Genomic DNA, 13,632 nt, shown 5'->3' with positions numbered 1-13,632 from the left:
TTTGGGTCTGGTATATCAGTTCTTAGATGTATTTTAGACATCTGGAAGGAAATGTGAAGGAGACATTTGTATAAATGAGGCAGAGAGAAGTATGTACCATGAATATTATTTTTTGTGTGCTTTCTTAAAGAATATTAAACTGGGAAGCTGGGCACAATATTGCTCTTCTGCAGTTTCAGCCATTGGAGGCTAAGGCAAAGAGGTTTGAGAGTATGGACCCAGCCTGGGCTATATAGCAAGACATATTCTCATTTCAAAGAAAAAAATCATTAACTTTACTTTTTGTCTTTTTCTTGTCAGTCATGGAACTTGGCTGAAGGCCTGGGTGCTGCCCCTGAGCTTTTTTTGCTCAAGGCTAGACTCTACCACTTGATCCACTTTCAGTATTCTAGGGGTTAATTGGAAATAGGAGTCCCATGGGGCTTTTTTGCCCAGGATGGCTTCAAACTGCCATCCTTGGATCTCAGACTTCTAAGTAGCTAGGATTACAGGCATGAGCCGCCAGAGCCCTGCCTTTTTTTTTCCTCTTTTCTCATTAATATTACTTAAAATCTTGAGATTTAATGAGATTACCAGGAAAAAAAATTTAGGGAAATCTAGTACAGATCTAGCACAGTACTAGTATTACAGATCTATTATAATGATTAATTTCATTGTAAAGCTAACATTGTGAAGTAGTTGTGTGCTTTTAAAATACAGAAAAATTGACACCTATATTTTGGAATGTTATGAGCCCAGAACATGTTTAGAATACTTGGCTGTAACCAAGGTTTTCTAATGGTAATAGAAGATAGCACCCCTGCAAAGATGTAAATCTTCTGGTTCCCTGCCTTGCTTCTTAACAAATTACAGATTTTAGGACACATATTAAGTCATAAGTATATTTCTGGAATGATTACATAAACTATATATTTTTCTTAAAATCTCCTTTCCAGAATATTTTCTCCTTATTAACAATCCAGTTTCGTTTTAGGAAATTATCTCTTATTAACTGAGAGTAATCTCAAAGCCACAATTAATCCAGGTATCTTGTCTATTGAAACTTTTCCGATTAAAAAAAATTCTCTGAATTTCTCAGTATTTTTCTAGTAAGTTTCAATTTTTTCTCAAGCTAACTAAATTTAGTTATCAGTTAGAATCAGAAACCTAACTAATTTACTGTCATAGAAACTCCATTAGAGAATTTATTTCTTTAGCTATTGAGTTTATTTAAAATACTAAAAGTAGTATCTGTAGTGTAGAATTACTTATAGGATTATAACATCAATTTGGATTTGGTATAGTTCACAGTTATTAATATTTGTTCTTAGAGCCACAAAAAGAAAATAAATCTACTATTTTAATAGTAAAAAATCATTAACCAAAAGACTTAATATAAATTAAAAAATAAGCTGCCAAACATTATCCTCTTGAAGTTCCTTATTTGAGTAGATTGGTTTTAGTACCTTCTACGTTCATGAATGATTTTACATTTTAGCATGATATGAAGATACTGCACTCTAAATAGTTCTTGTTTTTATAAACCAAAAGGCTGCTATTGAAATAAATCAGTAAAAGGGAGAACTCATTTGCTTAGTTGTTGGTAAAATTTTACAGCTATGTTTTCCATTCTGTTTTTGCATATAGCAATTGTGGTTTTTCTAGTAACAACTGAAATTAGTATGTAAATCTGTTACTAAGTTTCAAGGACCTTTAGGGAATTGCAGGTTCTTTTAAGACTTGAAATATATATCTTCTTTTATGGGAGTTAAGTTGTTATATAAATTTACTGGGTGTGGAGCAAGTACTTTTTTTGGTGCTGATTTTTTATGTTAAAAACAGAGATATTTCCTTAAGAAACAATTTTCATAGGCAGAATACTTACAATATGTACCTCAGAAATGAAGAAAGATGCTCGGCACCTGTGGTTCATGTCCAGAATCTTAGCTACTCTGGAGGCTGAGATCTGAGAATTGGGGGTTCAAAGCCAGTGGGAGCAGGAAAGTCAATGAGCTTCTTAACTCAAGTTAACCATCAAAAAGCCAAAAGTGGAGCTGTGATTCAGGTGGTAGAGCACTACTGGCCTTGAGCATAAAATTCAGGGACAGGACCCAGGTCCTGCACTTAAACCCAGGATCAGCATATTTTTTTTTTAAAGATGGAATTGATATAATAATAACTTAAGGTTGTAAAGCTTTGCGTGGTGTTAAATATTAGGCACCTCATGTAAAGTTTCATTTTATCTTCACAAAATCCTATGCTCTAGTTGTAATCTCTGCAGTTACACTGAAGCTTAAGAAGTTGTTACTTTGTTCAAGGTTTCACAGCTAGTAAATAGGAAAGCTAGATGTGATTCCATAGCTCATGCTCCTAATCCTGTTCTCAAAAGCTCTTCATTCATTGATCTATGACTGATTGTTTGGTTCAGTCATTTAATAACTGCCTGTTCTGAGCCTGCTTAAATATAGCTCCCAAGTCTTTGATCTGAAAAACTGGGTGAATGGAAATGTTACTAAATGAGAAAGTAAACACTTATGAATATGAATGTTTTAGAGGAACAATCAGTGTATTTTGTTTTTTGTGTTGGTGCTTGGGATTAATCCCTCAAACATCTAAATTGCACTCTATTAATTTAGACGTTTTGAGAAATGGTGGGTCTAGAGACATAATTTTGGGAGGAATCAGTATAATTTTATTTTGAGATTATAGAAAAGCCCTTTTCCCTAAAAAAGAAATCTAAATATCAGCAGCTTGCCACTAATATTTACAATTTAGCATTTATGTCCTTTGGATTATTAAAGTGCATATAACCGCCGGGGAATCTTCAGTATATTAAAGTACATTGCACTTTTATGAAAAACCTACTGTAATGTGAATTTTTTATATCCATTTTGTTTATTGTAGATGATGTCTGTTATTTGAAGGAAATTTTTCTATTAATTGAGAAGTTACACAGAGATAATTATGCTGGCATATTTAATGAAGTGCTAGATTATGGAATGTTAGAAGACTTTTTTCAGTGACTTAATTTTATAGAAATTAGAGGTTTGGCTAGCATTAAATGTAAATATCATTATTAGATTTTTAATCAATGGGAAGGTCTATATATATGCAATACTCTATAGTTATTTGTATTTTAAATGAATCAGTTTTTTTGCATTTTACTAATTTTGGTTATATGATACTAAAAGCAACAAATTAAGACATCTAATTTTTCTTAAGCTTTTAATTTACACATAAATTTCATCATCTTTATTGTTAATTGAGTGTAAAATAAAAGCAACTTGTAGAATTTGGCAACAGAACATTCCTTCTAATCCTGTAATTGCTATAAGTTTCATAAGATTTATTAGTGGCAAAGGAAGATTTCTATTTCTATTTTGTGTGTGTTTGTGGGTATGTGTGTGTGTGCGTGCAGAAAATTACAAATTAATAATGTGGTGTAGCCGAAGCCTGCAATTCTAGCTCACTGGGAAGTAGATATCAGGAGATCATAATTTGAAGTTGACCTGGTCACAAAAGTTTACAAGACTCCATCTCAACAAATGACTGGGCTTAGTGGTACATACCTTTTTATCCCAGATACAAGGGAAGCACACTGATTGGGTGCAATGATGCTCCTGTGTCATCTCCAGCGCTTTAGTAAGCATAAGTAGGAGGAATACAGCCCAGAGTGGTCAGTGTGTAGAGTAGACCCTATCTCAGGCTGTGTTTCCCTTCCTGTCTCCTTTCCCGTCTCTTTTCCTTCCTTTTCTCCTTTCTCTTTTCCTCCCTCCTTTAACTGTGTTGAGAACTGAAGTGAAGGCTTCATACTTGGTAGGCAGGTGCTTTACCACTCTAGCCAGATCTCTGGCTCTGTTTAAGTTGTTTTCAAGTAGGAGCTTGCAGTTTTGCCTAGAGCTGCCTCAGACAATGATCCTCTTAATCTCCTGGAATCACAGGCATGCCCACCATGCCCATACCTAACAAGCAATCCCAGTTTATTGACTGAGATAAGGTCTCACTAACTTTTTTGTCAGGGCTGGTCATGAACTTCAGTTCTCCTGGTTGTTACTTCCAGAGTAGCTTGGATGATAGGCATGAGCCACTGTGTCTGACAAAGCTATGTTTTCAACTTTATGATCTTTGAAATTATTCTGCATTAATAATGGTTTTTTATAAAACTATAGCTTTTAAGATAATTTTAATTTTATTATGCATATCATTTATTTTGAGGATATTTAAGACTACCGAAGGAAGCCAGTTTGGTAATTAATGATGCTAAGAAAAATGTGTTCTTTATTTTCAGATTTTTAATAGTTTATAATTTGTAAATGCTTTCATTTCCACTGCAAAAATTAATAAAAAGGTAGGATAAATCAGGTACAGGTGGCTCATTCTGTAATCCTAGTTACTTAATAGTTTGAAGCCAGTCCAGGTAGGAAAGTCCATGAGACTCTTGTCTCCAGTGAACCTCCAGAAAGCCAAACACGGAGCTGTGGCTCAAGTGTTAGAGCACTTTGAGCACAAAAGCTCAGGGACAGTGCTTAGGATCTGAGTTCAAGCACCAGGATGTGCATGCATGTGCACACACACAAATTTATGATATTCCTTGGAATTATATTTTATATTCATTTTATAGAGATGAAGGCTTGATGATGGGATAGACAAACAGATTTGCTCCAGGTCACACTGCTAGTATGTCATGGAACTAGAATTTGAGTATATTGGCTTTTACTTTAATATTCAATAGCATACTAAAATAAATTAGAAACTACTATTTAAATAAAATTTTAGATTAAATTTATTTAAACATATTTCGATCTGATTTTTTTTCAATCTGGGCATTGTATTTGTTAGTTTCCTTGTAAATTTTATTTTGGACTCTTCAGTATACTACATTTGTTAACATGGTGAATATTGGATTATTAAATGTTCCACAGTCATATAGTCTTTGTATGTAAGGTTGTTAATCTGGTGTGTTGTTTCATTTTTTTAAATAGGTCCTGATTGCTCTTTGAATGTTCCTTCTACTGAATCTTACTGGATTTTGCCAAATGTTAAACCCTTCAGTCCTTCTGTAGGTCGGGCTTCACATAAAGCTGTTTTACATGGGAAATTCATGTGGGTAATTGGTGGATATACTTTTAACTACAGTTCTTTTCAAATGGTCTTGAAGTAAGTATTTTTGATCTTCACAATCTGTTTTTCTCACATTAGGCTTTCTTGCCCAAATATATAAATGGCTATTTTTTTTGTGATTGTACCTATTTGCTAAATGGGAGTTATTAAGGAATATGTGGTTTTAATTTGTCCATAGTTCAATTATTTGTTATTGTACATATGAATTTGTTCTGTACAGAAATTTTATTCTAGATTATTTTTAAAGAATTATAATTAAAAAATTTCATGTAAAGTTTGTCTGTGATTGTTAAACATAAAAAATCCTGTCACTTTATGGTTCAGAATGAATACAAAAACACCACTTTTTTCTGTAATTGATTTAACAAAATGTATACTTTATATACTCTAGAAGTTTTATTGGTGGAGGGATAGCAGTTCTAGCATTATAAACAGGTCATTTTACTTTGCTTGCAATGGAGGTTGTTCTCTTTCTGATTGAGTAGTAAGCACAACTAAAACGAATGAGTTTTAATGGATTTGTTTTAGATTGTGATGTAAATCAATAACAGTGAAAGAAGAAACAGAAAGAATTATTTGATTACTGATGTTGTTCTCCAGGATAATATTCATAATATGTAATGTAACTCATATATCGGCCCATCAGAGTTGCCCCTGAATAGTTAGGGCCATAATAGTGTGTTCCCAGTAGATTTGTTAGTTTTAGTAGGTCAATATTCAGGACAAGGGCCCCTTGTTGTGAATATTTTATTTTGTTCCAAATGTTGCATGGTTATTATTTCATATTAAATTCCAGTTAAATCTCTTAACTGGGCAACCCTACCCCAGAATATATTAGCCTGTTAATTTTCAAGACTTAAATGGATATTAGAATTCTGTAATATAATGTATGAGAAAGTAGTAGAACTGAAAGACTTAGTGTGATCAGAATGAATTGTTAAGATATGAAAAAACCCAAAACAGAGAAACCAAAAGGAAATTAACTATTACTAAAGAAAATGAAAATAGAGTTTTACCTTTGAGTTGAAGTTGCTATATTTCTGAGGTTGAGCTATGAATACAGAATTGTTAAGGAAACAGAAATCTTAGTTTTGTGTTCTATCCAAGTTGAATATATGTTTAAATTTAAAATAAATATTATGTGACATTCAAAACTTTTCTATTTGAACCAGGCAGCTTAGCTTTTTAAGTGAAAACTGGTTGTTTTAGTTAACAGTGTTTATGTTTAAATATAAACCATTTTTATATATGCATGGATGTATTTGAAGAATATGTTCATTAATGTATCTATACACACAGATATATTTGTAAATTTATATAGATATAAACTATGAGGAATGAAGTGAGAAATAAATTTGTGGCTATCTTCAGAGATCACTTTTTTTTTTTTAAACCACTGTGAATGTTCAATGTTTAAACATCTTTTAGAAATGATAATGTCAGTCAAAACTCAAGTTACTGGATGTAGAGGTCACATTTGAAGACAAAAATAATTCAAAAACAAGTTCTGTATTAATATCTATGAAGTTAGACTATTTTACAGAATACATACATATTGGCATCAGTCAAATTAGTGTGTATTCAGAGTATAGCAACTTGTTAGTATATGCATGATAAACATTTAATATATGCTTTTGGTACTTGGGATATGTCAATTGATATAACAAATGTCCTTGTGAAGTTAGTGAGGAAAGTCTGGCAATGAAAAATAAATATACTGACCAAAGTACATCATGCACATGTACATAGGTAGGTGGGCAGGTAGGTAAACAGATGATAGACTAGATAGATAGATATATAGGTAGATAGATAGATACAAACATAGATAAATATAAACAGATAGACAGACAGATAGATAGATAGATAGAGGTAGTAGTGGACAAGTCACTGTTTTGATAAGCCAGAAAGGAGGCCTTCACAATTATTAATATAGTGGTCAATTTAGGCTTCATTAAAAAGTTGAAAACTGAGCAGACTTAAAGGAGGTTAGCACACTCACTGGCATTGTCATTAACTCTAGATATAGAATAGAGCTAGACCAAACCTGTAAAGTAGGAGGGTTGTTTTTGTTTTTTAATTATTCAAGTAACAACAAGGAGGCGTATGTGATTTGCAAGTAATATATGTGAGGGAGGCATGAAATTTGAGAGATGATAGCTGAGAGAGAAATCACATAGATGTAGATCTTTTAGGAATCATGGGTGGGAATTATGGGAAGATTTAAACATGATTTAAATTATACTTTAAAACAGTCACTTGGCCACTTGGTTGACAATATAGGAATTGAGAAGAAGAATAAAAGCAAGTACAGTTAGTTAGGTGTTCTGGGCATTAGACCTGGTGATGGTGAAAAGGAACCTGTTAAGTACTATGGCTGTGCCTGGTATGCTGAAGCCCACGTCCTACACACATCGTTGAGCAAGCTCCTCATTAGAAATGCCTCAGGAGATTATCAAGAGATTTATTTTACAGAAAAGAATTATAGATAAGGAGATTTATTTAGGAAATATATGCTTCTTGGTTAATTGATCTAATTTTAATTGTTTGTGAAGGATAAGCACAAATGCTTTAGTGACTATTGTAAAAATGGGAAGAGTTTTTACTAATTCAAAAAAATTTGGGGTCTCGGCTGTAGCTCAGTGGCAAAGTGCTTCCTTAGATGCAATGCTCCGGGTTTGATACCTGGTACTATTAAAAAAAAAAAAGAACCAAAACAACCCTTCTTTTTGCTGGGTACCGGTGGCTCATGCCTGTAATCCTAGCTACTCAGGAGGCAGAGATCTGAGGATCGTGGTTTGAAGCCAACCAGGCAGAAAAGTCCCTGTGAGACTCTTATCTCCTCTCAAAAACCAGAAGTGGTGCTGTGGCTCAAAGCATTAGAGCACTAGCCTTGAGCAAAAAACTCAGGGACAACACCTAGGCCCTGAGTTCAAGCCCCACTACCAACAACAACAAAAATAAATAAATAAAAATTGGCTTTTAATTTTTAATTTAATTAATGCTGGTACTGGACTTAAATTCAGGGACTCATACTCTTGCTTGTGTGTGTGTGTGTGTGTGTGTGTGTGTGTGTTTCCCTCACAACTACCACTTGAGTTATAGCTCTGCTTTTAGCTTTTTGCTGGTTAACTGAAGAGTCTTATGGACTTGTCTGTTGGAACTGGCTTTGAAAATCAGTCCTCAGCTTTTTCAGATCCAAAACAAACTCTTAAGGACACACACCAAATGCTGTAGTCTTTTCTGATTATTGTCAAAACAAGTGATTTAAAAACCAAAAAAAGAAAACTGCCTCTTCCTTTCTGTACTCTCAGATTGTCAGGCTTCTTAACATCTAGAGGGCAGAAGTAGCCGCACGCCAGGTGGTGGCTGGCTGTTGTAGGGTATGAGGATTTTTATAATACAAGGCGATTTCAAACTTCCATCGGTCAAAAATAGGAGGTGGAAAGCTGCCTGTTTTTTCAAGGGCATGCCTTGAAGATGCACAGAGAAGGGCGATGGATACACTGTGGGATGATGGGAAAGCTGTAGTGTCCTTCTGTGAGCACAATGAGTTAGGTGTTCTGGGCATTAGACCTGGTGATGGTGAAAAGGAACCTGTTAAGTACTGTGGCTGTGCCTGGTATGCTGAAGCCCACGTCCTACACACATCGTTGAGCAAGCTCCTCATTAGAAATGCCTCAGCTGCCTGAAACCTATGTTCCTTCTAGCAGTTGTCCAAATAGAAGTGTATCCGTTAAGACATATCAGATCATAAAGTCATTGTCATTAAAGTCTCCTTGACTACTGAGTATCGATGACTTGACCCATTACACTTATAGGAGATCATCTTTTCCACAGTGCCTCAGACCTTATTGCTTTAAGAGAATTATGATAATGTTTTATTAGTTTTATTGTTTAAAAGATTTAATAAAGTGACTGAATGTGTTATAGACTTTCTGGGGATATGTGTGTGAAGTTTTTAAAAACTTTAATATTTGTGAATGGAATGCCTTATAATAGGAATGTTAATATGTGTAAAGGGAGATTAAAAGTTTGATTGATTATCTCTTCAAAAAAAAAAGAAAATCAGTCCTCAGATATTATATCTTAAATAGCTATGATTGCATGCTTGAACTACTAGTGTTTTTGAATGAAAACAGACGATCTCACTATTCTTCAAGTTAGTTAGGTCATTGAAATTATAAAAGGCAATTTGGCAAATTAATTTTATTAATAAATGTCCTATTCAAGTTCATCAGTTATACATCTTAAGAAGCTGAATTCTAATTTAGAGAGGTATTTCTCACCTAAGCATTAAAATTTTCTATTATAACACATGGAATTATGAGTTTATTAGTTTTTATTCTTTTTAAATTTAATGAGGATTTTGATGCAAGGGAAGAAAGTATATTTGCAAATTTTAAAAAAATGAACACGTATCAGGTTATGAAGTTCTTTTTTTTCTCTCTCTCTTTTTTAGTTACAATTTAGAAAGCAGTATATGGAATGTAGGAGCTTTATCAAGGGGACCTCTACAGAGATATGGACACTCTCTTGCTTTATATCAGGTATTTCTCCTGCTTACAATTTTTTTTTTTTTGCCAGTCTTGGGGCTTGAACTCAGGGCCTGGGCACTGTCCCTGAGCTTCTTTTGCTCAAGGCTAGCGTTCTACTACTTGAGCTTTGAGCCACAGCACCACTTCCAGCTTTTTCTGTTTATGTGGTACTGAGGAATTGAACCTAGGGGTTCATGCATGCTAGCACTCTACCACTAAGCCACATTCCCAGCCTGCTTATAAATTTTTCATCAGTTTTTTTTTTTTTTTTTTTGGTAGGTCGTGGAGCATGAACTCTGGGCCTGGGTGCTGTCCCTGAGCTCTTCAGCTCAAGGCAAGTACTCTGCCTCTTAAGCCACAATGCCACTTCTGGTTTTCTGGTGATTAATTGGAAAGTCTCATGGACTTTCCTGCCCTGGCTGGCTTTGAACCAAGATCCTCAGATCTCAGCCTCCTGAGGATTACAGACGTGAATTACCAGTGCCCAGTTAATCAGTTTTTTTTTTAAGAGTTTACTCTATAGGGAAAATATTGTCCAATTTACTTCAAACACAAATGAAAACAAGCAATTATATGAGCTATCATAACTGGAATTATCATAGACATATATTTTAGCTAGGAACAGATTTCAGTATGTTTGCAAATGTGTAGAAACATTGTATTTGTGTGTATTGATCTTGTTTCCTGTAGTATAGATGAGTTAAGTTATTAGCTCTTTATTGCTGGATGTGTTCTAGCTAGAACATCTAGTACAATGTCGAATAGAAGCAGCAAAAGTGGGCATCCTTACCTTTTTCTTGACTTCAAGGGAAGGCATCTGGTATTTCACCAGTATGTATAATTATTACCTAATTACCCTTAATCAGTTTGAAGAAATTCCTTCTATTCTTAGTTTGAAAAATAGTGATGATTTATATTATTTCTATTTTACTTTGTTTCAGTCATATGTGATTGAAGTTATTTGCATAATTTTTAAGTGGAATAAAGATTTACCAAGGGTGAACTGGAGGTATATAAAAATTTCCAGCCAAAAGTGGCGCTGTGGCTCAAGTGGTAGAGCACTAACTAGCCTTGAGCTGAAGAGCTGAGGGACAGCGCCCAGGCCCAGAGTTCAGGCCCCACGATCAGACCCCCCAAAAAAAAATAAAAAAAAAATTCCCTAGCCATGAGAAACGCTGATAAAAATATACTCCACGTGATATGTAAATGTAGTATAACTTCGTGGTGAATAATGATGAAAACATTGAGTAATTTATACTATTGCAAAACAATTCATATAGATGGCTTAAATTCAAATGTAACAACTAGAGAGATCATTAAAATATTGGAAAAGCTGTATAAAAGTGTTATTTATCATCAAGTTCATTACTCTTCTGCTGTGTAGTGGAGAGTTATGATTACATATTTAGTTATAGAATTACTATCTATAAAATTAACTTTTTGGGGCTGGGAAGGTGGCTCAGTGGTAGAGCGCTTGCCTTGTATGCATGAAGCCCTGGGTTCAATTCCTCAGCACCACATAAGAAAGAAAAAAGCCAGAAGTGGTGCTGTGGCTCAAGCGGTAGAGCGCTAGCCTTGAGCTGAAGAGCTGAGGGACGGCGCCCAGGCCCAGAGTTCAGGCCCCCCGACCAGACCCCTCCCCCCCCCCAAAAAAGACCTTGTCTCAAAATTTAACTTTTTGATCATATCACTGCATTTTTCACAGTCATTTGTATTTTCTAATCTTATTGCACTGATATGGAACTTATCCAATAGGATAACTATAATTAAAATGTCTTAATTAGCTATACCATATAACCATTTAAAATAAAGTATATTAAATAACTTTTTTAGAATTAAGGGTATGTTTCCTTTTTTTTGTAAAAACATTAGTTGTCATGGATGCATTCCATTTGATGCTTGACTTTTTACAAATAAGAACTATGCCTTTTGAGTATTGTGGAATGTTACTAACGTGCACTGTTTAATATATTTATTTGTGATTAATGAAATATTGTAAAGATCACTGTTTTGTTTATTATTGTATATTTTAATTTGCAGGAAAACATCTTTATGTATGGAGGCAGAATTGAAACAAATGATGGCAACGTTACTGATGAATTATGGGTTTTTAACATACATAGTCAGTCTTGGAGCACAAAAACTCCTACTGTTCTTGGACATGGTCAGCAGTATGCTGTGGAGGGACATTCAGCACATATTATGGAGCTGGACAGTAGAGATGTTGTAATGATAATCATATTTGGATATTCTTCAATTTATGGTTATACAAGCAGCATACAGGAATACCATATCTGTGAGTTTCTTTAAAAATGTAATTACCTTATTGGTTGAGAAATAGTTATTTTTTAGTAAAATCTTCATGTGAACTATATCAAAGTGGTGAGTTGAGATTGGAATTGTAAGGCAGGAATTAATTATTTGTAATACAAACTTTTGATTATGTTAGATTTTATCTTTTATTATTTAAGTTTATATGCTAACCCAGTGAGGAGAATGTTATATACTGTTTTTATTTTCCAAGATTTGCAAATATATGAGAAATTTCAATAGATGGTGCTATGGATCAGATCAAATGTTGAAAATTAATCTCTTAATTATGTTTTCTACAATTTCAAACACTTTTTATTCTTATTATGTTATCTTTATGCATATATTATTCCTTTAATGTAAACCTCCCAAAGGTAGCCTGGTAAGTTCTAAGAGATAATACTAGTATGTGAAAGTGACTGGGAAAAACTATATATTATTTTCTGTGTTTACTCAGTTTTGTTTTTATGGTACTTCATTTTTTACATTCCTATGACAGCCTTTTTTTGGTTGCAGTGGCAATCTTTTTGCTGGTTTTAAGTTGTGTATAAATATACCCCCTTCTCCTTGGTTGATCGGTGGAAAACATACACCTAGCCAGTATGAACTTCAGTATAGACAACTATGTAGAGTCATTGTGCAGTTTTGGTGAGGAAACTTATGTATCATCACTGGCAACAGCAAAAGATTTTATGTTTGCAGGGAAGAACTGCCCTTCTGTATATTCCCTCCAGTTGTTTCAAATAATGGGTATTTTGTTTCCCTGTCCTCTATGTGTCAGAGTTAGGAATGGGATATATAATACCTTTAATATTTTATTGCCACTTCCAATCTATTTTCAGTTCTTCTTCCTTTAAATCACTTAGCTTTAATCTTAGGTTTTTGGGCCCCAACTTATTACCCCACCTTCTTGAACTCATTGTTTCCCCCATAGGTCACTATGTTTATTTCTTGGAAAATACAGCTTTTGGCTTACTGTTATTCTGTCCAGTATATATAGTCAGATTTTTGGGGGGGTTAAATATGTAAATAAATAAATACTTCTTCAAATGCTTGGATTCTTCATTTCTTGATTTTCCTATCAAAGATCCTGTTTTTTTTTTTTTTTTTTTTTAATCTAGCTTACTCTTCCATTGCCGTGCTTTTGGCATTGTCATTTTAATACCTGCAGAGTTCCATAATTTCTGTTCTACCTTTTTGCACTGAATTCTCCAATTTACTCCTTCAAATGTATCTACATCCTAACAGTTACAGTTATTCACCTTAATACGGTCTTTTGTCTATTGAGTCTCTTTTCACTTCTCCCACTATCTCTCTCTTGCCCATTCTTTGAATCTTTCCCAATGTTCTGTTCATAATCACCAATCTCAGGTCTGGAAATCTTCATTGTGGCGGAAACTTGATAGGTATTGTTGTCCATGTTCTGTCTCGTTTTCTGTTATCACTTTCAGGGAATGACCTTGCTTACCATTTTTTGAGAAAATAGAAGCCATCCGAATATACTTACACTTATGGGAACCTTTTGGGGTAGGGATATAATGATTAATTCAATGCAGCATTGAATAAGCTTGCTTGCATAAATTATTATTCTAACTTATGATAACCTTGAAGTAAACATAGTTGAGTTATTCTTATTTTTTCAGATAGGCCCAGGAGCTGATTCATTAAGAGTTTCAAGTTTTCTATG

The 13,632-nt window shown here is 34.0% G+C and overlaps 1 protein-coding gene across 1 annotated transcript in view; it reads left to right on the top strand.

Moving 5' to 3' along the window:
- The window catches only part of Atrnl1 (attractin like 1), a 501,851-nt gene that overhangs the window by 30,959 nt on the left and 457,260 nt on the right, over window positions 1-13,632 (top strand). Inside the window, exons 6-8 of the mRNA XM_042689560.1 lie at window positions 4,962-5,136; window positions 9,560-9,647; window positions 11,676-11,931. Coding sequence (XP_042545494.1) covers window positions 4,962-5,136; window positions 9,560-9,647; window positions 11,676-11,931 — 519 coding nt within the window. The remainder of the gene's footprint in view (window positions 1-4,961; window positions 5,137-9,559; window positions 9,648-11,675; window positions 11,932-13,632) is intronic.

This window comes from Dipodomys spectabilis, unplaced genomic scaffold (assembly GCF_019054845.1).
Source record: "Dipodomys spectabilis isolate Male_0828 unplaced genomic scaffold, ASM1905484v1 ptg000125l, whole genome shotgun sequence".
In the NCBI taxonomy this organism is placed as follows: Eukaryota; Metazoa; Chordata; class Mammalia; order Rodentia; family Heteromyidae; genus Dipodomys; species Dipodomys spectabilis.
This window is presented reverse-complemented; position numbering and strand designations above follow the sequence as displayed.